Consider the following 27,554-nt stretch of genomic DNA (forward strand, 5'->3'; position numbering starts at 1 on the left):
ACTACATATACATATGTATGGTTAGAGCAATGTAACAACATAAAACATCTTCACTGAGTAGCCAGTTTAGCAAAAGAATTTAAATGATATGATGATAATTGTAACAATAATTGTTAACACTTAGTATGTGCCAGGTAGGTACTTTGAGTACTATCTCACTTAATAAACATACATATTTTATGGCGTGGGTACTATTACTTCCTCTATTTTACAGGTAAGGAAACTAAGGCACAGATTCAGTAACTTGTTTAGAGTCACAAGCTAGGAAGTGGTGGAATTGGCATTTGGACCTATGCATTCTGACTCTGGAGGTCAAACGTTTAGCCAATAACTGACTCTTCAACAGAAATGTGGTAAGAATCACTTTGTCCTTAGCTATCCAGTATTTACTGACACAGGCACAAAAGACACCAGCATGTCAGCATCTTCACATGGGGCCTCCCCGCTGAGCTTTGGCCTCACATTTCAAGTGACTTTTGTCTATCATGTCAAACTTGTATCTAAGATCAAATTTATCATCCTTCTTACTGATACTGCTCTTCCTCCTTTTCTGTTTCTATTAACATCAGTCGTTACACATGTTTTAAAAAAATAAAGCAAAATTCAAAACTATCCTTGACTTCTTCCTTGATTCCCATCCGCCTAATCCAATCAGCTGCCTGTTGCTGCTGATTCTACCTCTAAAACATGACCCATCCCCAGCTCTCTAATCACTCAGGCTTTAATGATTTCTCACCTGGATCATTCTAAGAGCTAAATGCTCTCCCCACTTTCTGTGTGTGTCTCTCTGTTTCACCAACCAACCTGATAATCTATTCTACACACTGCCAATGATTGATCTTCCTGAAAGATAACATGGTCCAATTAATCCCTTGCTCAATGATCTTCGTGGGTCTCAACTTCCTCTCGAATCAAGTTTGAAGCCACCTGCCAGGCCTGAACTTCCTCCACAATCTCACTCCCATGTATTTATTTTTCCAGTCCTGTTCCTGCTGCTCAGACCCCTTATGCTCCAGACAGACTGAACTTGTCACCACTACTTACCCTGCCTTGTGCTTCATCTCAGTGCCTTCACCACGTGTATTGTGCTCAGTACCTGGTGCTAAATCAACATGTTGAGTTAATGAAATAATTAAAGGACAAAATTCATTTAAAGAGATTATAGATAAAACTTTTGGTAGAGTTTTTAAAATTTTTCCATCTAAACAGTCCACAATCAGCTCTACCATATTTTCTAATACATCTCACTACCTACAAGATACAGAATGGATGCTGGATGATGAATAAATAGACTTCTTCTCAAATATGCTATAATTTAATCAGAGAAACAGGTATATGAATACCAAACTCTAGACAAAACAATAAAACTAAACATATATAGATAGGCAGAATTATCAGCATTATGTATCTGTCTATCCATCCATCTATCCAAATTACACTGTTACTAATTACAAAGTTTGTGTTGTTATACACCTTGGCCATATTTTCCCTATCTATACCTATTATAGCTACCCTTTATACATAAAGAACCTTGATAGTCACCCATAAGAAACATGAAAATACTCTTGTTGATTCTGTGTATTTATTACACCATTGTGTAGTATTATTATAAATATAGTACTTTCTCTAAACCTACTTAGGTGGAAACTTTGTGTATACATTTGATTAGAAACAAAATGTATATTTATATATTCTGTATATGTATTGGGTACAGTACAGTATTTTTATAAGTATAAAATTATATCATACTGAACACAGTATAGTATTATGGTATAATACTAAATACAATATTGTAATATCCTATACCATTCTGGGCATTAACCCTTTTATTAAGAATGTCTCATCTGATGCTAGGAGACCACATATATAAAATAATTAAAAACTATCTTTATAAACAGGTTAAAACTTTTTCATTTAATGGAGAAAATATTTTCAAGAAAAACATAAGTCAGGAGTATTTTAAGGCATGTCTTTTTACTGCTCCAAATGTTGGCTGGCTCTCCAGCAGCCACAGGATGAAGTCCATACCCCTCACTGGAGCCTTCAGAGGTCGTCCACAGGCTGATCAAAACCTCGCATTCACACCCAGTCCCTATTACACCACACCAACTCTCCAGTTTCAATAAATTGACTTACTCTTTGTTCTCCCCAGATATCCCATACTTTTCCAGCCTTACATTTTTGTTTATACACTTTTGTCTATATGAATGCTATCTTCTTAATTCAGTTTCTAACCAGATTCTCTCCACTTTCTAGGCCCAGACCAAATCCTTTCTCCACAGAAAAACCTCTTCTTCCCACACCAGCGTGCAATGACCTCTGCTTCTCTGAATTTCAGTAGCACCATTCATTTGAAAATTAATCACACACAACGATGTGACATTTTATGTTATCTACTGTTCTATAAATCTTATATTAATATTTTATTTTTCATGTGACTATTTGGCAAACAAGCTGATGGATGGGTCTTTGTAACTTATCTTTATATTTACAGGGACCAAACCATGTATTTCTTGGCATCCTCGAGAATATTTAGACAAATGCCTTTTTCATAAGAAGTTAATAAATAATTCCTGAATAATGTAGTCTTTAGTTAGAGTGGCCTGCTGGTTAAATGAGGAGAAACTCTTTCTCTCTTTATGATGATTCTTTTCCAAATAACACCAATTACTACAGAATCCTAAAAGAATGAGGTGTTAAACAATATATTATCAGTGGTATATTGAAGTATGGCTGGTCTCCCAAAACCTTGTTAAAATCTAACATTACTATTCCAGTCAGAATGGTCTCAAATAAATAAACTTATGAAATGGAATACATTGAGTGATGAAAAGCCCTAATATCATCAATCTTTTGTACCGTTAAGGGTGGATCATCTACTGTGAACAGCAGGACTGACTTGAGTTACCAGTTCCCTACGGTAGGTTAGTCAGCTCAAGCAAGACATTTCCCAGAAAATGACATTCTCCTTTACTTCTAGTCATTTATAAAAGACCACAGGTAAAGTCGGTCTAAAAAGCACAAGATCATAACTATGATTTTTAAAAGCTGACATCTGCAAGGACAAGTATCAATGTGCTTAATGTAACTCGTAAGAAAATAATGAGCTTCATGTTCAAAAATAAACTTATGCAAGGTTGCATAGGCAGCTTTAAGGGTGCTGAAAGAAAGGTTAAGAATCAATGATTGGATAGACGCTGAGGGAAGAGATTTAAAAGTTATCTTTCAAGCCACTGTTTTGGTTCAGCAGGCATGGAGGAGTTATTGGAGGGTCTAGGAAACAGGAAGGCTGTGGCCAGTATTCAGTTCGCTCACTCCCAGCACCAGCCATGGCTTACATGAAGCCCTTTATTTCCCCTCTCCACTCCACACCCTTTCCTTCAATTAGGCAAGCTCCTTTTCTCAGTCCACTGTTTACGTGTCCCGTGCCTGATTTCATGTTGCTTGTTACACTGCCTCATACACCAGATAACCTGATTTCACTTCCCTGGCCCGCCTATACTTCCTTTGAGAAATTACCTTACGTCTCAGCTCTTCCTGAAAACCTAGCTTGATTATGGGAGTCAAGGGAAAGGTCATTTATATATAACTTCTCCCTATATTGCTTAAGACATAACTGTAAGAGACAGTAACCTCAAAGTATATAAATATGCGTGTCTAGACACTTTAAAATATGTGTTTTGAACTTGGTTGTTTATTAATATTTTCTAAGAGTCCAGCATCAATTGAAAGGTATTCTGAAGAGATCATTTAATATTCTAATAAGTGAACTGAAAAGGAAGCGTGAAGAAAATGAAATAAAATGATGAAATGAGAAAAGAAAAAAGAAAAGCCCCACATTTATATAAGTAATTCACTTATTTGTTATTCATGTGACAAATTATTATCAATTATTTATGCTAAGCACTAGAGGATGCAGTGTTGACCAATATGACTCAGAGTTTGTTAAATAGAAATATAAAATATAACAAATACTTAATAAGAAATAGTTTTGAAAAAGTTATCAGAGACTGAAGAGAGACTGATAAACAATGATCAAAGCCAAGCCTATGCCAGTAGATGACAACTGGAAAGGATCTATTCATTCAATGCTACTCATATCCGATGAGCAAAATGGGGTCCTGAACGCCATCAAAATGCGTTCTGAAGATGAAAGCAAAGCGGTTAAGGTCAGGGAGTTTATTAAATGACAACCCTTTAAAAAATTTTTAGATATACCAAACTAATGGTATATTTGGAAGAGACCAGATCCTAGCATACTCATGTTATAGGGAAAGAGGGGAATTTATATTTATGAAAAGATTTAAGAATTAATAGCAAAGAAAAATACTTCTAAAAACAACTGCCAAGTCCCCTCAACATTTAAACCTATTTTCCCCCCAAAACAACAACAACTACAACAAAAAGACTTTCCAAAGGAAGCGGCAAAAGAAACCCCATTGCTTGACACATTAAAAACCAGATGGTCCAAAGCCCCAGAAAACATTCACGCAGGATCAATCCTTTAGCAGGTGAAAGCAAAGGAACCAGACCAGAGCAATTTGTATTCTGACTGTCTAGCTTAGCAATGCTATAAAAATAGAGATGTACATTTCCTTGGACTTTCCCTGAATTTCTTAGCTCTCCTCTGTGGTCGTACAGCATTCTGTGTTGACTTCTATTAGGGCTGGCCACACAGGAATTGCCTGTTTACATGGGCATCTCGGGCGTCTCGTCTGCGAGCCCCAAACACTGCAAACTTACCAGGTTTTCCCCCTGCCCCGAGGGAGTGCTGAGTGCCCTAGGCTCCAGAAATGCTCCTGCACAGTGGGTTTGCATTTGCTTCTGCCGGAGCCCAGGGAGTTGCACAATTTTTATGTTAAATTTCTGGGCTTGGGAATACCACACTTGAAGATGGTATAAATTTGGATCTCACTTTGTTCAGGCTTGGGGTTTCAATTTCTCACAGGAAGCCCTTTCCCTCCCCCTCTGACCACCACGGTCCAGAGCCCTGGAAAGACAAAAAGCTTCCTTGTGGCTTCCATGGGCTGGTGGGGGGGCGGGGGGGCGTCTTACTTCCAGCTCTCTGCTTCTGATTGGCTCAAGGCCATATCTGCTGCATCCGTGAAGATGTTAAAACTCCAGCCTCAACCCCACCCTGCAAATGGTGGGGAGAGACATTTCTGTTTCAGCTTGGCTGACCATATTTCTGGAGGTTGAATTTCTAGTCGTAAGTAATCGATTATTGCAAAAACGCTACAATATGTAGCTTAATGATAAGTGCTTGATTTATAAACTTTAATTCAAGTCAAACAAAAAGTTGTATATATACTATAGGCAAGGCTCTGTGCTAATTGTCTAATATCTCCTGTCTCCTGAGTACTAATTGGCTATATACTCTTAATATTAATTACTTCTTGACCGGAAGAGATTTTTGTTGGGTTTATGAAGGAAGAGATCTTAAATGGATGCTGAATTGATGAAGTAAATGGTCCTAACTGGCTACTTATTACTATTTAGGGAAAAATGACATTTGTATATACAAAGAATTATTCACAAGTTATATCAAGGTAGACATCTGTACAAATCCAAATGTGTACCTTGGTTTTATAAGCTAAGAATAAGCATATTTGTATTTGAGGTCATACCAAGTAAGGTTAATGTGGTTATGTGAGAATATATCTTTAAAAAGGGCTTGGCATTCCAGTCAATGAAGTGCTTCTCATTTACATAACATATTTTATTCCCTGTGCCAATCACTCATTTTCTCTCCCAGAAAGTCAAACCAGTTTTTGCACTATTGATTCACAAAACTTACATGACATAAACATTATGTGACAGAAGTTGTTTGTTATTAAGAGAGAGAATATCATCTCCAAAAACTTGTCATCTGGAAATAGGAAAAAATCACACAAAGTAATTTTATTTGTATCATGGCTTTTTCACTGTTGGCTACGTTTGTGACAGCTGATTTCATATTAAATATTAACAATATTTTGTTTATGCTTGAATGTGGTACAGTAGGATGTAGATTTTACTCAGAGCCTTCATGTTAGAAAGTGTATCATTCCAGTGAAATGATACACTTGTGAACTAGTTATGAAGAACGTAAACATTATGTATCTAAGAAAATTAAGCTACCACCTGATGTCAAAACTTCGAAGTTTCCCATTACCCTGGAATCTTACGAAGTTACTGGCTTTTGAAGGTCAGTAACTGATAATGTATTGGGAATTTAATTTGATTCAAACTAACAGAAACAGTTGTTATAGCAACAAGTATGGCCTTTAGGAAATCATGGATATTAATATAAATTATATGATTGTTATGGGCTATTGAAACAGTTAATCTATTGCTGGAAAGTTATTGTTGGACTTCTGACACAGGAACCAAATTAGAGTTTGTATTTTTCATTTTCAAGTACACTAGTACAATGAAAAAAACCAACATTGTTTTGTGTTTCATGTAGTGGTATAACAAATCTTACTTGTAAATTTTTATGTAATTTTGGTGACATCTACTTTTCAAAAGCCTAACTGAACTGAGTCGAATCTTTTCAGTTTGTGAAGTATGTCTGTGATTTGTTTTGTTTCGCTATCACTTTACAATATATGAAAACACCCATGAGGTGGGCTCCTGCTGAATTTTCGGTCGCTGTGTCATCGGTGCTGTGTGTGCACATTGTCAGTTGTTTAAACATTGTTGAATCCACTGCGGGCTGACGAGGAGCATCTGGGAGCCAGACTTTTCCTGTGGACACATGCCAAGTAGTGTATTATATTTCCTCACTAAAGTGAACTCTATTGAGATAATTTTTCTTCCTGAGTTATTTTAATCCAGAAATTATTTTCCAAAGCTAAGTGAGGATCATGTGATAAAATTGTTTATAACTACCTGAATTCTCTAACGACTGGTTGAGAATTACTTTTATTTAACTTGAGTAGGTGTAAATAAGTCGTGCAATTCAACTACATTCAGATAATTAACATTATCCTCCTAATTAGACTGTTCAAGAAAGTTCATAGGTCATTTCATGTATCCTCTTTAAATCAATGATTTACTCTAAGGAAGGACAATAAACACTGAATAACTCTTTAATTAAGTACTATATTTGGGCGTGCCATTAAATTTACATGTGTGATTGCGCTATTTAATTAGGTGGAAATAAACCCTAAATTGCATTTTAATATATGCAATTATAGCATAACATTTATGTTAACTAAAAATGCCAGGAAAAGTTTATAAAACGTCATTTCTAACTTAAAAAAATCTGAATAGTTGTAGTTTGGGGATGAGAAGACAAAGGTGCTTTGTCACAGTGGGAAACAGGCTGGGACGGGACTCAGAGCGCCTGACTCTGCCTGGACGCTGGGACCCTAGGGTGGCAGGGAGTTGTCTTTCCAGAACAAATAGGGTAACGCCTTCTGCTGCCCTGGGACACTGCTGGGTTAGACCTTGGAAAATGTAGGATCTGGCTTACCCGCCATGTGCATTGGAAATACCCTGGCTTGTGTGCATAAGAGCAGACATTTTGTTTATGTTGGCTTGCTTTCTAGAATCCAAGTAGGAGGCACTCTGCAAATGAGAGTTCAACCTTTCCCTTTAAGGGGCCAAAACTGAGCAAATGTGTTGTTTTTTAAGCTCAAATTTTTATTCTTATGTACTTAGAAGAACATCAGATACTATTTTGCAGGAATGAACACCAAGACCTCCATCACATGCCCTTTGGATGTCTAACCTCTCCTTCTTCCTCCTGCAGCTTCTACCTTGCTTCTCTTTGGAAACTTCTTTCTACCAAAATACTCTAGTTCTAGAAGATCTTTCCTTTTCTACACCATATTTTCATCTCTCATTTTCTATATTTACAACATATTTTATTGTAAATTTGTCTGTGTGTCCAAAAAAAAAATCTCTTACCTTAGAATTGAAAGTGCCTTAAAATCATAATTCTGAAAGGCTATGCACAGCCCCTCATAGGCACAAGGAAATGAGAGTGTGTTCTTTTGTATTATATAAGTGCTTTAATTTGCTGCATTTTTCATGTCTTAACCGCAGTCAGATCTGGTGAGGAACCATAGCTGTCTTCTTTAGGATTAATCAATCTTCTTAGGCTCCTGGCTAGGACGGAAGCTGCTCTCAGCTCTGCTTGCTTCCGGGCTTGGCCTTCTTCTGTCTTTTCATCATATTCAGCCTCTGAGAGGGAGGTGATGGGAGATGATTTTTCCATTTGCAATCTGCCTTCCAACTGAAAGAAAAATGGAGGGGGCAAATGCCAAGCTTTTCACTCTCTGTGGCCATTACAAACACGACTCTTCTGTTTTTCTGCAGTGCACACTATTTTTCAAGGGAGCAATTTTTTTTTAGACTGTCACAGTAAGCCAAGTTATGTTGTCAGTGAAGCTTGTTAAAAATAAGAATATATGTCAATATGGCATCATGAATATTAACTTTCTTATAAGTTGTGTGTTATGGTAGTAGGTTAAAGTGCTGTTTAGTTAATTAACGAATACAAAAACAAGTGATCTATACAAGGTCCTACATCAAAGGAAAAGTGTAGTGCTTTCACAACTTGGGCTCTGGAGGCAGACTGCCTCGGTTCAAATCCTGATACTACTTGTTAGAGCTGTAATATGCTGAGCAAGCTACCGAAGCGTTTCTGTGCCTCCGTTTCTTCCTCTTTAGGGTGGGAGTAACATCAATACCTTCTCCATAGGGTTTTGAGGATTGAGCGAGATTTATGCACATAGTGGCTAGCATGGTGCCCACTACACAGTAAATATTCAGGCCATTATTATAATCACTATTGTTATAGTGCACTGGGCATTGTATTGGCTAATCACCTAATTTTATCCTCACAATAATTCTCTGAAGTATATTTTGTATTTTCTAGGTTGAAAATTGGGGTTTGGAGAGTTTAATTAGGTTGTGTTTATACAGCTAGTAAAAGAAGGTAATAAGAACTTCTGGAATATGAATTTTATTTGCATTTCTATAGCTCTGTTGTATCTTTTGGGATTAATAGAAGATTAATTTCTGCTTTGATAATTTCATTATAATTAATTTTACATTAATATTATTGGGGAGGTATACCTATATTTTGACCCTTAAAAGGCAAGTGACATTTGCAGATACAATGTTCTATTAACTTACATTCAAATAATAATGGAACACAAACCGCTTGAACCTTATGCAGAAGAAATCCTCAGAAGATACAGCCTGAGGTCATTCGTTCTCCAGGTTTGGGTCCAGGACCAGCAGCATGGGTGGGGATGTGCTAGAAATGGACAGTCTCGTGCCACCCACCCCCGCAGATCTGCTGAACCAGAAGCCATCGGCGGGGCCCCACAGGCTGGGTTTAACCAGCCTTGCAGAGGATTCTGATGCCTGGTGAAGTTTGAACACCAGTACTCTTGGTAAACAACACATCATGGGGCTATGCCAGGGATATTGATGTAGCTCATAATATCTAGTCCCAAACTGGAAGTTATGTATCTCAGAGGGAGCACGTGGTGGTAATAGAAAAATACAAGTGGGGCTGTTACTTGATAATTGCCCTATAAATATTAAATATTGAATACTGTGTGCTCAATCCCTTCCATTCCTTGGATTTAGGGCTTCTAAGCAGGTGGTATAGTATTGCTTTCTGAGACAACCAAGCGAGCACAGATACTGAGCCACAGAGAGTCACTCCCGACCCTCAACCCCTATGGCTGAGACATACACAGCCAGGGGTCAGGATGGTTGGTTTTTCTAGTATTTAGCAACTAGGAATCTTTAACTAAGAGGAACTGACACTAAGAATATGGAGAGAAAGAAAAAGCAATAAACAGCCATTATCATTTCATCTTTTTTCCTTCAGATATAGTTTAAACATGGAAGTAGGGTATCAAAAAATGAATGAGGCCAAAGGATATAGGAAATAAATAGGGAAACTGCTGTTATATCCAGATTTAATTGTGGAAAAAATTAGACAAAAGCAGTTGTCAACTTAGAATCTGTCATAGCCAGTGAAGAAAAAACTGGTCACCAGCTAGACATAATTGCCTAGACTTTAGAAAGGCATATTTCAGAAAACTTAGGAAAAGAATAGGCACAAGTCTATGATATTAAAGACAAACAAGTATTTTAAAATACCATTTAACCTCAAAAGATTCCAGTGGGGAAAAAGGGGAGATAAACTAGAAGACATCACTGTCCTTGTGCTAGAATCAAGCCAATGAGTGCAACTTTGGAGACACGTATTAACCGTGAAATGGCTCAGGTAATCAAAGAACATATGAAAGCAGCTGAAATTTGTAAAGCGTGCTAAGTGCAACAAAGGGCGTACAATTGCTACGTAGTTTTGTTTGGTTTTGAAATTCACTAGGGGCAGTAATTTAAATAAAGCAATCCAGTTTCTATCCTATTTGCACTTTTTCTGTCAAGAATTATCCTCCAACTGACAAGACTGGTAAGAGGTAATAGAAGCCCAGGAAAGGCAAAGAGATTCTAATATTATACCCAGCTAGCCAAAATCCATTTAATTTTCACTGAAGAAACATTCATGGAAAACACTTTTCTGTCCCAGCATGTGTGTGTTAGGCTGTGTAACATAAACATATAGGGGATTCACACTTGTAAGGCAAGTAGACTGACTAGCAGACAGATGTTCAGAGTACTCTGTGGACACAGGATCATGAGGCCTGTATCGAGGCTGTAAGAGCATGAAGGGAAGAGTGGCTGGCTCTCTGGAGGGGTTTGGGAAAAGCATCCTAAACCGGAGAACACTTGAGCCGTGTCTTAAAGATGAGTAGGAATTGCTTGTCTTCTGGCCCAGACAAGACTACATCACAACACAACCTGGGAATGAAGTCATTGAACTGCCTGTCACTGATTTTGAGGGAAACATGGGGGATGAAAGAGATCTTGGAAGTAGGTAGTCTAGCAATTGAACTGTGAACTTTTCAAAAACAGTAGAAAGTTGTAGTGTCTTAAATTGGGTTCCTTGCAGCAGACTCTGAGGCAGATGTATGTAAAAGATTTATTGGTGAGTGATCTTGGGAGATACCCTTGTGTGAAAGTGAGGAGGGTAGAATTGAACCAGAGAAGCTGACCCACGATGCAGCTGCGACTGAGGCCTCAGCCGAACTTTCTTTTAGGGAGCCATGGGACTGGGATGAGTCTTCAAGGTTGTGCCAAATTGAGGCAAAGAAGCTTGTCTTTATATTCCCACACCAACTAATCATTGGCTCCAGGCTGTCCTCTGGGAGGGGTGTGACCCTGAGCGAGGCAATTTCCTGCAGCCGAGGGGAATTTCGAGGGAGGGACACAGCTGTGAGCCAGCAGCGATCTGAGCCCTCGCAGCTGGAGGATAGCTGCGCTGGCCTGGAGGGGGCATCTGGGAGGAGCACCGCGTTACCCGCCACAGGCGGGTTCTGCAGTTTCTCGATAGTTTAGGGATTATGAAGTGGACTCCAGAGAAGCTACCAAATAAGGCGTCAGAGAGTCCTTTATGCTATTTACAGGAAGAAGTGATTACCAGAAACCAACATGGGTTCAAGGAAATGACAAGCATATAACTGGACTTCGGTATGTCATTTGGCCAGGATTCTCCTGAAAGCTTTATAGCTGTAAAGACCATTGGATAACTGATTATACAGCTGTGCCCTAAGGGTGTTGATTAATTGATTTCGTGAATGCCTTAGGCTTAATTCTCAATATTGTCATATTATCATATTAATCAGTGCCTTGGATGAAGATACACAGGCAATGCTTTTCCATAGACCTAAATCATGGATCAACTCTTAACAAGGTGAAATATGAAAGACTATCACACTTGCTCCAAAAATTTAGTTGCATGAGTATGAGAAAGGAAAGATTTGGCTCAGCAAATGGGAAAGACACAAGGATTTTGGTCAACAGCTCAATATGAGCCAACAGTGTAATGTAATTCATTCCTGAGATTGTGTGCTTTGGGACTATAAAGTAATTATCAGTGTTGTGGGCCGGCAGGATATCAGTTTTTTCATGTTGCTCATCAACAATGTTTCGCTATTTAACTATACTACTCTAGAAAGTACAAGGCAATGATTCTCAAACTTTTTGTTCTCAGGAACTCTTTACATTCTCAAAAATTACTGAGAACCCCAAAATGCTCTAGTTTATGTGGGCTATGCCTCTTAGGATTTATTGTGTTAGAAATTAAAACTGAAAAAATTTTAAATGTTTAGTAATTAATTAAAATTACAATGATAAACCCATTACATGTGAACATAAATAGTCTGTCTTTAGGAAAAATAGCTATGTTTTCCCAAAATATCAGTAAGAAAAGGAGCATGGTTTTCATTTTTTGCAGATCTCGTGTCTATTTAGACTCATATTTGCTTCTGCACTCACTCTGTTGTGATGTGTTGTTTTAGTTTAAGCACAGTCAGCATATGAAGAAAACCCACCCTCGTTCAGATATGTAGTAGGAAAAGGGAAGTATTTTAATAGTTTTTGCAGGTATTTCTGCATAATCTTCATTGATACTATACTCAAACTTGACAAGGAGTAAAGGTCACTTGCAGTGTGGAATCCAAAACCATATCCATGAACTTTTCATACTCTTACAATAACATACGTGGGTCCGTCTTGTACTTTGAATGAATCTTTTACCCATGTGTGTTTTTGTAACATCATTGGCCAGTTGGAAAATATTGGTTCACTACATTGTGCAGAACTTCCAAATATTGACACAATTAAAAACCCACATTCATTAATAGCACCAGCAGTCTCCCCAGAAAAGTCTTTAAATACTGGGGAGCTGTCAAGTTCACAGCAGCAGATGTAAGTTTCCAAGAAATTCTAATTTTTACTTGAAAGCTTAAATTTGATCATTGGCAATAAACAACTGTCTGTTGTTTTCTTTGAAATAAGAAGCTCACTTAATTCATTTTTGAGAAACCGCTGCCACATTCCCAAGTCTGAATAAGCAGTTTGTCAGTTATTCTTTCAAGGAAAGGCGGTGTTCCCCGGGGAAAGCCGCAGGGCCGGCTCACCGTTCATCCTCTTGCACATCTGGAGATGCGGCGCAAGCACTTTATATGTCCCTGCCGTTTTAGCACACAGGATGTTAAAAAGACACGTACTCAAGGTTGTTATTACAGGAAAATAAGAACTTTCACTACTTTATTGAGGACATTTTTAATTGAAATTGGCGTGTGTGTTTGTTTTCAATGCAAGACAGTGAAGAACACAGCGACAGTTGGGTGCCACTGTGTTGATTTATGCTGAGGTGTCAGCAGTTTACCCATCATTGCATTGCAGCGTCAGTGCAAATGTTAACACAATGAAAAAGGCAAGTATCTTAATTTCATTATGAAAATAGTTTTGACCTCCGAGACCCTCCAGTCCCCGAGAAGAAACCAGTGCCACGCCAGGTACATGGGACCAATAGCAGGTGACGTTTGCTCTCTTGGGTTCCTTACCCAAGGAGGTGAAGGAGCACTGCCCGTGAAGGGGAGGAGTGTTTTTGCAGAAGCAAATGGAGGAAAGAGAGCCAAAGTCAGAAACAACTGAGCTCGGCATCTGTACGTCTGCCTCACCCCTAAAGTTATAGGAGACGGTTGTAGATCTGTATAAAACAGCCATGTTACAATGAAATGATCTTCACACAACCTATTTATGATTAGGTGGTTTGTTTGTTGTTTTTTTTTTACAGATTAAACTTTAAAACAAACCAAAATTAAGTTGAGATGAAATATTTTACTTTCTAAAAAGGGATTCAAAACAGTTTATAATGAAATGCATATACATTCAGGATATTCTTATTTAAAATGAGAATAAAGAAAAACCAGAAACTGAATAAAGGTTCTAGAAAGGAGATGTTCATGGTGGTAATGGACAGATAGTCTTGGATGATTTTTAAACAATTTTATTTTTTGCTTATCTCTATTTTCTGACTTCCAGCAATGAACAGATACTGTTTTTTAATAACAAGAATAGTATGGGAAAGGTTAATTTAAATTTTAAAAATGAACTTACTTATGGCAAACTATAATTGTACCAGAAATCCAGAGCCCTATAGTGGTTACTATAACTGAGAAATAATTTGGACTTTTCTTGGGTTAAAAGAATTTTAATATTGCAGAAATTATTGATTTTAACTAAAAAGCTAAGAATTTGAGCTTTAAAGAATAGTTACAAGAATTTTATATTATAGCAGATAGTGATTATATTATACTAGGACAAGAAGGAGCCACATGTCCTAATTTCCCTGTGCCCAACAGTACCCTTTAGGAGTGGGATCATTTTCTGACTCACAGTTGCTAGCCTATTAAATCCTTATTTTTAACCTATGTGCTTTCTTTGCCTGTCATAATTGCCTTCAGGTGATCAAGTCTCTATGAGACTTGTCCTGAATAGACAAGTGCCTCTAGAGCAGCAGCAGCCTTGCTCCGAAATGTCTGTGGTGCGTGTTTCATAGAAGGCAGTGCAAGGAGAGAAAAGCAGGGTGCAGGTGCAGTGTGCATGACCTTGGCCAGCTCACTCAACAGCCCCTGTCTGGTTCCCCTGTAATGAAAGAAGGGGCTTATACCTAAGGTTCCCTCCATGGTTTCCCCTGGTTCTGTCCAATGAGATCCATGCTTGAATTTTATTTCCCCCCCTAAATCCCAGGCTGATGTTAACAAGTGTAATGTCTGCAAAAAAATCATTATTTTTGTATTTTCAGAGTGGTGTACAAATTAATTAATTTTAATACAGTACAGGAATTTCCTATAATCTAGTGACATCTCTTTGCTTTTGAAATGAAGTGTTAAACCCTACAAGAATGAATGTCAAGGTTGAAAATGAGATTGTATGATTAAACAACTGTTGCTTATTTTGTTGCCTTTTATATCACATTAACCTTCTTGGTTGCTAAATTAATAAATGGTTGCAAAACACCTAGCTCTTAAGGTAATTAACTTGATATTGCATGCTCATTGTGCATTTTTTTTTCCTCCTGAGAAATGTGATTATCTCATTGTCCTCCCCAAACCCTGTTAAAGTGCTGGGAGATAGACATTCTTTCCACTTCACAAAGATGACGCTGAGAATTAGAAACAGTGTCAAGGTTACATGAGTAACTAGAACCTTAACAATAGGCCCCAGTTTGCCTAATTTTCAGAAGAGTAAACATGACTCTAAATTTGCCATTTCAGTCATCTTTATCTTTTTGTTTATTTTGAAGTTTCGATAATAAAAAAGGCACATGCTTTTATCTTTACAAAAGTATATTTATTATTGCCGTAAAATATGTCCGTCTATTAGAGATAGAAAAATTCTTTCGAAGTGTCGTATTTGAAATTACCAGGGGAACGGGGATTACAGGCGCTTAAGGAACTCACTTTTCCTTATCACCATAATTTCGAATTCTCTTGTCTGTACCCCCTTGACTCTACTCTTCCACTTTCCCAACCCTTCCCCCAACTTCATAGCTTGTCCCAGGTCTTGAGAAAGAAGAAAGAGAGATACCATTTGTGTAAATCCTTCCTGCATCTCTCCCTCTTTCACGTAGCACTGCTTGGACTAGCCAGGGGTGTCTTCGGTTCCTCGTCTGCCTGTCCCATCTTCTCCGACCCAGGGACATCTTGCTTGCAACACCCTAGACCTGAGCCCTTAATGAAATGTGTAGGGTACCCCATTGCTCTGAAATGTAGGTGACCTTTCAGATCTTGGTTTGTAGAGAGACTCAACTTAACCGTCTACATTTAAACATGTTTTTCCATCTTGAAATTAAGTGAGAAAGAAAAGCCGTCTGGCCTAAAAATAAATCCATTTTCAGTCACTAGTTTGCATTAGGGACATTTAGAAAACATCAAATCCTGTGTGCCGGCTTTAGAGCTTTTCAGCTGTAGAACATTAGAGGTAAGTAGGGAGAGCCAGGAGAATAGAAAGAAGGTGCAGGTGTGGGGCACCCCAGCTTGAAATTCTGTTTCTAAACTCATCTCTAAATGGATTGCTTAACCTACGATGTACTTCAAGTACAATGCTGTGGTAGGATAGAATTTACCCATTTATGTGAAAGTGTTTTTCAAGTCCACAAATAGCCAATATCTGAATGAAAATTTAGAAAACAATCTATCTATAAACTGAAGATTTTAACAAAAATCAAGGAAGGGTCATGATGACTTAGAGCTGGGGCTGTAGAGGCACATGTTCAAGTCAAAGTCCCAGCTCTTGTTCCAACTGGATATGTGAACTTGCACAAGTTATTTAAACTCTGTAAATTTTATTTTTGCACCCATAATATGATGGTGAAGGTACCTGTTATTACATTATAGAATTGTTATGAGGATTTAGTTACATAATGGGTTTAGTATGAACATTTAAGCAATAAATATTAACTTCCTGAGACAAATACATGGCCATATAATCAATGATGCCTGGACAGGTTGAGATCTAAACCCAAGCTTTAATTCAGAGCATAACTCTCAATTTTGTGTTTCACGTGTTTTCAAATATGTTGAAATTCAGTAGAACTCTTTTCTAAAGGTATTTTCAGAGTGGTGTACAAATTATTAATTTTAATATAGTACAGGAATTTCCTATAACCTAGTGACATCTAAGAAAGGCAATAATTGTGTGCGTCAAAAGATTTTCTTACGTTGTTGTCCTCTCCTCCTTGGAGACATGACCAAATAGAAACAGACTCATAGAGGCAGAGAACAGAAGAGCAGCTGTTAGAGAACAGGGAGGTTGGGGGCTGGGTAAAAAAAGGTGAAGGGATTACGCAAAAAAAAAAAAAAAAGAAAGAAAGAAAAACTCAGACACAACAGTATGGTGATTACCAGAGGGAAAAAGGGAGTGTGTTGTAGAAGAGGGTAGAGAGGGGAGAAATGGTGAGGGGAGGAGACTTGACTTGGGGTGGTGAACACACAATACAATATACAAATGATGTATTATAGAATTATACACCTGAAATCTATATAAGTTTATTAACCAATGTCACCCTAATATATTCAGTAATTGTTTTTTTAAACCAATCCTCAGCCCTGATGTGAACATCACCTACCCTGGTTTGGTCCTAACAAATTGTCCTTAGCCCTTGTCAAGCAATGTCAGTTACATGTGTCATTTGCTTAGTTTTTTTTTATTGTTGTTTATCCTTAAAAACAATTAGTAAACCAGAAATAGCCATTTTGTGAAACGTGCGTAGCTAGACAGATCTGTGATTCTTATGAGGGTAATAATCTGTTATGGAACTGGATCAATTTGAAAATTAAATTGATTAATCTGGCAGAAAAAAGAAAGGTCTTGAGTTTTTCCAAAGTAAGCATTCCTCAAATGGTGATCATCCTAAAAAAAGGCTCAATATGTACTAAAAAGATGAGTGAGAGTGGAGTTTAAGCTTTTAGAGTCTATCAGATCTGATTGCTTCTGGAAGTTTTATATTTTTGACAGGGTTTAGTGTTAAAATCTTTCAGTGACTACCAGAATATTTCTGATACTCATTGATTGGCTTAGTAAATGTATAACTGTATTTGAACTATATTCCACAATTTCACTTTACTATTAGTTTCATCTTGTCTGATAAAAAAAACCAAACCTCCTGATGATCCCTGTAACAATGTGTGATTGGAATAATAACTTCTCACATGTTGAAGAGTTTGTGGTGCAGCTGAGAGGCATGTAAATACAAGCTGCTTATTTGCAAGAAGCTTCCAGATTTGCAATATGATTGCTATGGAAACCACATAATGAAAACCTTATAACCATCTGTGTGGTTTGATGGATTTTTCTGCATAGCTGAACTGTTTTTGTTTACTGTTATTAAAATGTTGAATGGAATATATTAACCCACAAACATTGACTATTTAAAGTATTAATTAGTATTGTATAATGACATTGCACCTTAACACCAAAATAAAATGTTTAATAATAAATCTAAAAAGAACAACGCATATTTCTATTTCTACTATATTGTGAAGGTGATTATTACCTAGAATATTAGTCACTTGTCTTTATATATATTTTTTGAGTGGTGTAGAGAGGTTTGCTCTGATTATAAGTGAATATAGTAAAATTTATTTTCATGATTTTTGAATCCATTTGTTAACTCAGTATTTATTGAACATCTCCACTATACTATATTCTATTCAAGATTCAGCCTGAGTTTTCTTTCCTCTGACACTAACACACACACACACACACACACCCCAGATTCGATTTTGTTGTCTTTTTTTATAGAAGCTGTTTGTATTGTTAGCTCAAGATAAAATGAGTTGTTTGAACATTGTTAAGAAAAAATTGATGTATGAGACGCAGAAGGTTTTAACCTAAAAATAGCAGTACTGGGTTTGAAATGGAGGAACAAAGTGTTTTTAATGAGCATGTCATCCTCTAAAATACTGCTTTTTAAGCATCTCACGTGACTTTCAAATTGGATACTTACAGTAAGTATTGATACTTAAGTAAATATTTTTAATATTCTGGTGATTTAAGAATACACTGCATATTATAGGCACTCAAATTCTAATGAAATAAGAATACATTTATAGTAATAAATTCTAACTTGTTAACTTTGCCAAGAGCCAAGTTTTTTCATTTAATTTTTATAATTAGTTTGATATCTTGACAATGACTTTGGGTGGTGAGTCTAAATCCCATAGTCCCTTCTTAAGGGCCAAGAATACTGTTTTCTATTTCTATATTGGTGGGGTTATGGCTTTTGACTTAAGGGCAAGTGCCCTTAACTATTTTTGAATTTACTTCCTACCAAATTGTAGGAGAGAGAGTGCTGGGGGAAATGCAAGTGTGAAAAGTAAGGAAAGCTTTCTCTTTCACCTTTCAAAATATTAACTATCTGTAAAATGAGTAGGTTAGACTAAATGACTGTAAATGTTCCTAATACCCTTAAAATTTGATGAAAACCCCCTGTCAGCTCACGTGTGATAACTAGGCCTTGAGGTTTGGCCTAAGTGAGATAAGTGTTGTTGAAGAGTAAAGAGACAGGATTTAGTATCAGACTTTTTATTAGGTCTTTTATGTATTAATTACTCTTTGACTAAATCATATTAAAGTGCCAGTGTTAGGTTCAACTTAGTATATATAAATTACCAAATATTTCCAGCTCTTCCTTATAGTGGAGCTTTTCATTATTTTGTTTGAACTGAGTTACAAAATTTTGAAACAGTGATATTTCTCTTGTACGTACAGGAACTTCCAAGCTTGACTTAAATATCGACTTTTGTTAATCAGCACTGTAAAATTTGCATGAGCCTTCTAAATGCGCAGGTGTCGTCCTGACCTCCCCGCCAGCCTTTCCAGTCGCCCCTGGACATTTCCCCTGGGTGGCCGCACCGGTGTATTCAGCCTCTCCTGTCAGAAACACAGCTCCATGTGCTTCCTCAGCAAAATCGCTTATCTCTGCTATTCTCCTCTTCAGTAACGATGTTCCCATTTCTCAGTTAACCAAGCTCAAAGCCTCAGCCATCCTTGGCTGCTCTCCCCGCTCCCTAGCCCGCCCCATCCAGACAGGCACAGAGTTTATCAGTTCCGGTTCCTTTGCCTCTCACGGCCATCTCCTTTCCGTTTCCTCTGCCCCTTCAGTCCAGGACTTCCTTCCCCACAGCCAGACTCCGTGTGCCTCTCCGCACGCCTCTCCTCCGGGACCGACGCGGCGGGACCCGATGAGCGCGCCTCGGGCCGAATTTCGGTCCAGCCCTTTCTCCGCTCAGAAATCTTCTGGGACTCGCATTGCCCACCAAGTAAAAGTCTAAAGTCTAGAGAGGATGTGCGTGGCCCTCCAACCACTGACCCAAACCACCAGCATTCTTTCCCACCCTACGCCCTCCCTCTGAGTACCACGTTCTTCAGCTAAAAGGAATATGGTGGCACCTCGTTCTTTTGTCTGTGCTGAGCCCTCTGGAAGTTCTCTCGTTCGCATTCCCCCCTCTTCACAGTCCCTCCATCTCTCAGAGCCTTCCTGGTACTGCCCCAGTGCGTGGTTTCTTCCGTGCGCTGCTTCACGCCTGGACCTGGCTTGTCAGGATTCACGCCCCATCCTGTTAGATTCTGTCTTCTGTCCCTCCAGGTTGTCAGCTTCCTGAAGGCAGAAGCTCCCTACTGTCCTGGCCTCCTTGGTAGAATCTCTCTTTTACATGTAGTTACTACTCAAAAGATTTATTGGTTGAATTATTTAATAGTCATAATAGCTATATTTATATATTTAGCATAATTTTCTTTAAAGCTTTGGATTTCTCTTGAAATTGTGATTCTTTTTGGATCCAGTGTTTCTTTGACATACTGCTTCATTCACATGCCCTGCCTTAAATATTTCTAAGTTCTATATATCCTTAGGTAAGGAAAGTGGTAATGTAATAAATGTTTCTTTAGTGTGAAAGATTCAGTCTATTGACTCTGTTAAAAACTGTTCTCCTTTAATCGTAGCATATTCCCTCCTGTAACTTGGAGAAGGAATGTGATAGGAGAGTGTGGAAATAATATAGGTAAGGCGCTAATATATGCAGGATAAGGAACATGGACTTTATAAACACAAACCGAAGTTTGAATAACAAAAATTGGAAATTGCTTTACATTTTCAATTCTCAATGTACTCATCTGTTAAATGAGGATTTAAGAATTATTTATCTATGGAATCTATACACCTGCTATAGTGTGTGACACACAGTAGGTTCTCATTCATTATAATCGGTGGGGGTGGGGGGCAGCGGATCACCCTGAAGGGTAAAAATCCTTCTAGTGTTCTCTTGCAAAGATCAAGTGAATCAGCCTATGAAGTCTCTGTTTCTCAATAAGTGACTGTATTTTATATTACATGTTTTCTCTTTGCTAGAGTATTGATGTCTTAGGGACCATGATTTTGTGTGAGGTACCCCTGCCACAGTGTAACGTGGTCTGTCCGTGTAGTGCTGGGCATCATTTTACTAGGTATCGGGGCTTTCTGGATCTAAGATTGTCCCAGATCAGTTTCTATAAGGATTTTAAAATAACATATGCAAAGCACTAGTACATGTCTTAAATTCTGTTAAGCCAGCTGGTAAGGTTGCTATTTGGAAATAGCTAGAGGTTTATTTGTTCAGCTTTATATTATTGAAAAAGGAATGTGAATGTTGAGTGGTTTCCTTCTTTGAAAAGGAGTCTTCATGTGTTATCAGCTTTTAGTTTTGCTCTTAAGATGGGGTGAGCACTGTATTGTTATCTTGGAGGAAACCCTTCAGTGTGCCGTTTCTGTTGTTTATTTACAGAAGAGGAAGAGGAAAGTGCTCCTGGGAAAGTGGAGGAACAAAGGAAGATGAGCCAGGACAGCGCTCACCACACCACAGGTAGCGAATCGCGCGCGCCTTCCTGGGAAAGCTTACTTTGGTTTTGTTCACTTTCTTACGGCTCTAGAGACATTTCCACAGCTCCCCAAAGCTGGCTCCTCCGGTGTGGGTATCTTATGGCTGATAAACTGCTTAGCCCCATTTAGGATGCATGAAAACCACTTGAGAAGGATTTATAAAGTAAGCCAATTTATACAAGGTATTCCTTCCTGAATTACTTTGTAATGACTCAATTAGCTTTCATTTCTGCACAAAGGAGATTTAGTTGCATAAATTAGCTTATCATCATTGAGGAAGTGTCACTGCTAAAGGACAGTTTATAGATACAACATGCAGTTGCTGTCAAACCTATAAGAATGTAATATAGACATCTGTGTATACTTTGTGCTTGAGCAGAACAGACTTCTGCCATTCAGAGACTAACAGGGGACAACAAGTTGCCCAGGGGACTGGCAATGTAGACATCTCTGAAAAGGTCAACTTGACACAGGCTCTGACAATCGACCCACAGCTCTGTCTTCTTTGATAAAAATCAGATAAACTTAAGACCGCTAATTGATCTGCAGCCTGTTTAAATGTTGGCCATGCATATCTTCATTGCATATGATTAACACAGAAAGCAAATGAATTGGGTAAGAAATGCCAGGGTCCAGTGACAGCAGCTTAAAAATGGGAAAAGGACGCTGGTGGCCTACGCGTCTAGGAAGGATAGTCCCCTTATCCATTTCCACTTGGCACATGGCCCCAAGTACTAATTAGGACTGAGACCGGAAAAATAACTACACATGCTGTGGACAAAATCACATGATATGCTCAACTTTTCTTGTTGATTGTTATTTCCAAATAGCAGGAGATAAACCATATCTGTAGTGTAAGCATGAGGTGAGTTTTGATAAACCAACAATCGTTTTACACGGAAAGAAGAGAAGGGCTGCCTTCTTATCAGGACTTACCCCCCTTCATAGCCTCACATCAGCTGGGGCAAGGCCTACCGTATCATCCCACGTCCTGCAAAGAGCTGTAGTTGGGGGTCACCTTCCCCTCTCTGATATGTCCATACATCACTCTTTCAAGCTGTCAGAGGCAGGGTGGACGAGAAGTGTGTGTTCAGGAAGTGGCTTTCCAGAGTCCTTCCTACTGTGACATGTGGAAAGGAAACAGAGGCCTGATTTCCGGACCTGGACAGGAAAGCAGGAGCAGGTTGCTGCAAAAGGGTTTGGTTCGCTTTTTTCAGAAAGGAAGTGAGGATGGAGTCATTAGATGTTAGCGCTCAGGTCCCATAAAATGCAGCTACAAAACACGCCGGTGGAGTGAAACCTTGAGGACGATGTCCCTAGTAATTGAAGTGTATATGTTTTATTATGTGTCATAAAGCTTCTGCCAAAAGCGTGTAGCTTTCTTTTTAAAAATTTCAATGCAGGTGTAGAACATAGACACACATAGATATTCTTTCCACAAATTTAAGTATTTTGCCTTAAAGCGATTGCATTTTTCAAAAAATCCTTTTTATAGTGACTATCTCCCAAATTTTTGCCTTTGAGGGGAGAGGAAAAAAAAATCAGGTTTTTCTCAGAGGAATGCATTAAATAGATCTAGCTTTTCATGCAATAGCTATAAATTAGCACTGCAATAATTCTTATCTTTCGTGACATGAAATTCTTTTCAAGCAACAGTTTTAATGCTTTTGCATAGCAGTGACCTTTGCTCTCCCTAGGCTGTCAAAGATGTAACACTAGAAGTTTGTTTGCTGTGCGGGGCAGTGAGTTGACAAGGGTATTACTATCTTGCTGAGCATCACATGATGTGAACTTCTAACCTTACTCAAGAATGTTATATATTTTTCACATTGACTGATTTTACTAAAAAAAAAAAATCAGACTAATGTAGAATACGTAAGCAGAAGCAGAATTAATCTTGGATTTCTTACAAGCTCTTTCATGTTCAGGCTTATATATCTTGCATATGTTTGTTATATTTATAATAAAGATTCCATTTGAATTTTTTGAACATTGTACAATATGCCTACCTTTCTAAAATAGTTTTTAAACCTTTAACACTACTCAGGGAGAGATTCTCCATTATTTTATTATTGTATATTTCACCCATTGTCATCATTTTCAAAACTTTTTCATTTTTGCAAAAGTGTCTCCAATGTTTATATTTTCTTAATAATTTTATTATTGCCCAATGGTCTGTTTTTGTATTTTTTAAAAAGCAGGAGGAAGTATATTGTTTAAATCTGTCACAGGCTGAGTAATTTAGATTTTTTTCCTTCTGTTTTTAACCGTTCATGCCTCTCAGGACAAGGAACATAATGAGGTGTTTTGGGTTTTTTTTTTTGGTAATTTTGAAAACATGGATCGCGATGTGGATAGAATAAGAAAATTAACCCACACTCTAAAGACAACAGACTTAATTTGTATTCAGAATGTTTGCTTGTCTGCTTTGTGACATTATGCTGCATCCCACGTTTTGTTGTTTTTTTAAAACATACTTCACATGGATTATTTTTTCAGTGTACAGTTAACTTTTCTGAACTCACTGTGCTTCTGAGGCTACATTGGTGCATAATTTTTTGGTGTATGTTTAGCCACACTTATTTTTTAAAAAGTAAGTGAGAGGAGCTTGCTGCTCTCTAAGGAACACGATAATTCCTAATTTTTATGTCTAGAATTTATACCAAGAATCTTAACGTTAACTTTCCTGAGGAGACTAAGGCTAAGAAACATGTGCTTGCAGGTTTTCTCCCTAGCTGGGGTTCTACTTTATAACTGGTACAGCATGCTGAAATAGAAAGAACAGTAAACTGTGTATACATGTAGCCACGTGACACAAACAACTTCTTATTCTTTAACCGAGCCCACATATGGGACACAGAAATGAGGTTGGTCTTTGGGTAACATCATCATCAAGATTATAGAAAGCGCAGTGGAAAATGCATCTTCTCCCCAGTACGGCCACATCGCTAGCTCACTTACCTCGTAAGGCAGTGAGATTTAATGAAATGCTCACAATGCACATCTAGGGAGAGATGCATTTTGCACACGGTGGGGGTCTCCATGCCCCTCATGTGCTCCTGTAACTCCCATTAGTGTTAATGGGAGTTTCACCAAGCGCATCGAGGGGAAGAGAGACCCCAAAGTGATAAGGATTATTATGCATTAGAAATCATCATATACTTTTCTTTTCCTTTCTTCCTTCTCCAAACCTCTTGAAAATTTATTGAATGCGAAACTATGGTGAAAGAAAAAGGAAGGAGCAGGCTGCAGGCCGGACAGCTGGGGAGCCCAGGGGGACGCCCTCGCCAAGCCACAACTTCTACTCTACTTTTTAGCCCAAGTTTTGTTTCTTTAGCCTTTTTGGATCAAGCCTAAGGCTGAGCAGCATGGGGAACACACAGGAGCCTTGACTATTTAGATCCTTTTACCTCCTGGCCAGTGACTGCGGGGGCGGGCCGTGCATGTGCAATGATGTCATCCTCTCTCTGCTCCAATTCCCGGACTTTTAAACTGACACTGACGGACTGCGTGGGGCGCAACATTTGACCCATTTAGCAGTTGATTTAATCTGACTAGGATGTTTCAACTTCTAAATCTCTATTTGTCTAAATAAGTGGTTTTTAAAGGAAATCAGTCACTTTATTATTAAGTAATTTTTTCTAAAAAAAAATAATTTCACAATGTTTGGAGTGATCTGTCCGGCCAGAGTGCCCTCTAGTGTCCATTTATAGAATTTACTTAATGTATGCTTTGCGGGGAGATGCAATGAAGGGTGGCCACAAGCATTGTTAGTTCTTGGTTGGATTCCCAGGCTTGTGCAAATCCCTGCTGGTATCTGTGATGAGGGCTCCAATGCTAGAGTGGAGAAGTCAATAAGGTATTCCTTTCTCTCTGCCCCCTCTCTCCTTCCCTCCCTCTTTTCCTCTCCCTTCTATTTCCCTCCCTCCCTCCCTCTCTTTGTTTTAATTCTTAGAAAACAAGAGGAAAAAAATTAATAGGAGGGTTTTGCTAGGTTGTCCTTGTTTATTTTCTTAAAAGTATAACTTAAAAGTCATATCTTACTTCCTAAATATTCAGACTCCCTATTATTTGGATTTTCTTTTTGGCTTTACAAAAATGTTTACAGATTCAAGAGAATTTTTAAAACTTCTAATGAACATAACACTTTGTACATAACACAAACCATGCATAATAAGACAAATGCCCTAATGACATGCTAATGTAACTAGTTGTGTTGGAATTGCCAAGGAGCCTGCTGTTTGAGAGCCATATAACAAAACTGAGATGACAACCCCGCTGCAGCCTGTGTCTCTCCGCAGCCACCCCCTCAGAATTCAAAGATGACATTCAGTGATGGAAGTTGTCATCACATATATGTTCTGCCTGGTTAGTGAATGCACGGACATCTTATTGATATTACTTGCATTCTTTTTGCATTAACTCATCAAAACTCAATTATCATGAAATTAAAAACAGGAAACAGTTCTCAGTGTAACAAAAGCATCCAGTGTATTTAACTCTGTGCTGTGTTTCAGGAGACCCACATTGTATAAGTGACAAAGCATTTATTACCCGGTTTATTGTGGTATTACAGAGCGGAGAGCGCTAAATAATCAATCAGTTAATGGTCTGTATGGCAGTTTGAGCACATCACATCCATTGTGCTTATGCTGTTAGAAGGATGAGCTGATAACTCCAGTGCATGTTGCATGTTTATTCAGAGCCTAATGTCCTAAACGAGGGCTGACAGAAATCTTGAAAAATGCAGCTTCAGCATTGGCAATTTCTAAGTTGTTAAAATATTTTTTAAATAACTTTGAGAGGCCTTAGGTACAAAAGTCCCCAAAGATAACAAGAGCTGGAATTACCCTTTGTATTATTTCCACTTTATCCTCTTTCTTGAACTACCTTTAGGTTGTAGAATTTTTTAAAAAAATTGTTTTCTAATTTGGGTTAGATTTGTACCTTAACTCCTTTATTATTATTTTTATGAAGTGTCCCAATTCTGTAAGGTGCTTATTTGCAATGTGTGTATTGCATCTCTCGGATATTGCTCATTATGCAGTGGGGGTCTCATCTTCAAAGCATGTTACAAATGAGCTTAGGTTCGTACATAAAATAAGTGGGAAGTAACTTCTAGGTGCTGGTTTGATGAGAAAATGTCAAGTACATGTTTTAGATGAACAACAAAGGGAGAGAAAGAAAAAAGAGACATTCAAAAATCAGATCTTTTTGAAAATGCTCCTTAATGAGATGATAGTTAGAAGTAGGATTCTTGTGCGGATGGAATAAACATTTTCTTTGAATCAAGACTGACTTTTTAAAACTATTTTGGTTGTTTGAGGTGGCCCCTTAATTTCTCTTGGTTCATTTTTAAATGTGGATATATTACATGAAAGCTCTAACTCCTGCTTTCTCTTCTTTTCAGGGGATAAAAGCACTGATTACGCTAATTTTTACCAGGGCTTGTGGGACTGCACAGGTGCCGTTTCTGATGAGTTATCATTTAAACGTGGTGATGTGATTTACATTCTTAGCAAGGTAAGAAGATAGTCAAAAATGACAACTGTAAAGGGTGAGTGCAAAACTAGATTTGCTTGTGTTTGGATTACAGTATTGGGGAAAAATGCCAATTGGAATTCTTCTAGAGCCTTGTTAACAATCGGGAGTTCACAATAATTAATTATTTTGTCAAGTGAAATATAATCAAAATTTAAACACAATCAGATAACAGGATTCAACTTAACAGTGTGTTTACCTATCACTTTAGCCTTTGGCTCACGTCCACACACTGCCTTCTCCAGAAACAATATACTTATGTGAAAGTTAACATTGTAAGGTATTAGGTTATTTATTATGTTTTTCTTTCCTCTTCCTTTTTATTCTTCTGTGTGCTTATTCTGATTTTGTCTGCCATTCACTACTGGAAACACCATGTTTATAGAACAGGCTTTTCATCTTTATGTAAATACATCGGGGGTTCCGACAATTTAAGAGCAATGCTTTTCTATTCAGACAGGCTTAAGTAATTTTTTTAAGTTTAACATAATTGTATTTGTAAACATAATAGCAAAGTATATTGCTATGAACCCATCTTTTTATATTAAAAAATCTTGTCTCTGCCTCTTTAAGATACTGAATCATTCAAAATCTTTCTGTCCTTCACTCTAAAAGTTTCTTATTGTGATTACACTTCTGATAATGTGTATGAGCTCCCCTAATCCTCACATTTTAACTTTTCCTACTGTAACATGGGTAATAAAAAAGTATCTCCTTCAGTCACCTT

The 27,554-nt window shown here is 37.9% G+C and overlaps 1 protein-coding gene across 1 annotated transcript in view; it reads left to right on the forward strand.

Annotated features, from left to right (window-relative positions):
- Nucleotides 1-27,554, forward strand: part of SKAP2 (src kinase associated phosphoprotein 2) — a 169,767-nt gene that overhangs the window by 120,969 nt on the left and 21,244 nt on the right. The window contains exons 10-11 of the mRNA XM_054564323.1: nucleotides 21,192-21,269; nucleotides 26,697-26,809. Of these exons, the coding sequence (XP_054420298.1) occupies nucleotides 21,192-21,269; nucleotides 26,697-26,809 (191 nt within the window). The remainder of the gene's footprint in view (nucleotides 1-21,191; nucleotides 21,270-26,696; nucleotides 26,810-27,554) is intronic.

The sequence above is a fragment of the Pteronotus mesoamericanus genome, unplaced genomic scaffold, assembly GCF_021234165.1.
Source record: "Pteronotus mesoamericanus isolate MK-2021 breed Mesoamerican mustached bat unplaced genomic scaffold, CSHL_Meso_final scaffold_85, whole genome shotgun sequence".
NCBI lineage: Eukaryota > Metazoa > Chordata > Mammalia > Chiroptera > Mormoopidae > Pteronotus > Pteronotus mesoamericanus.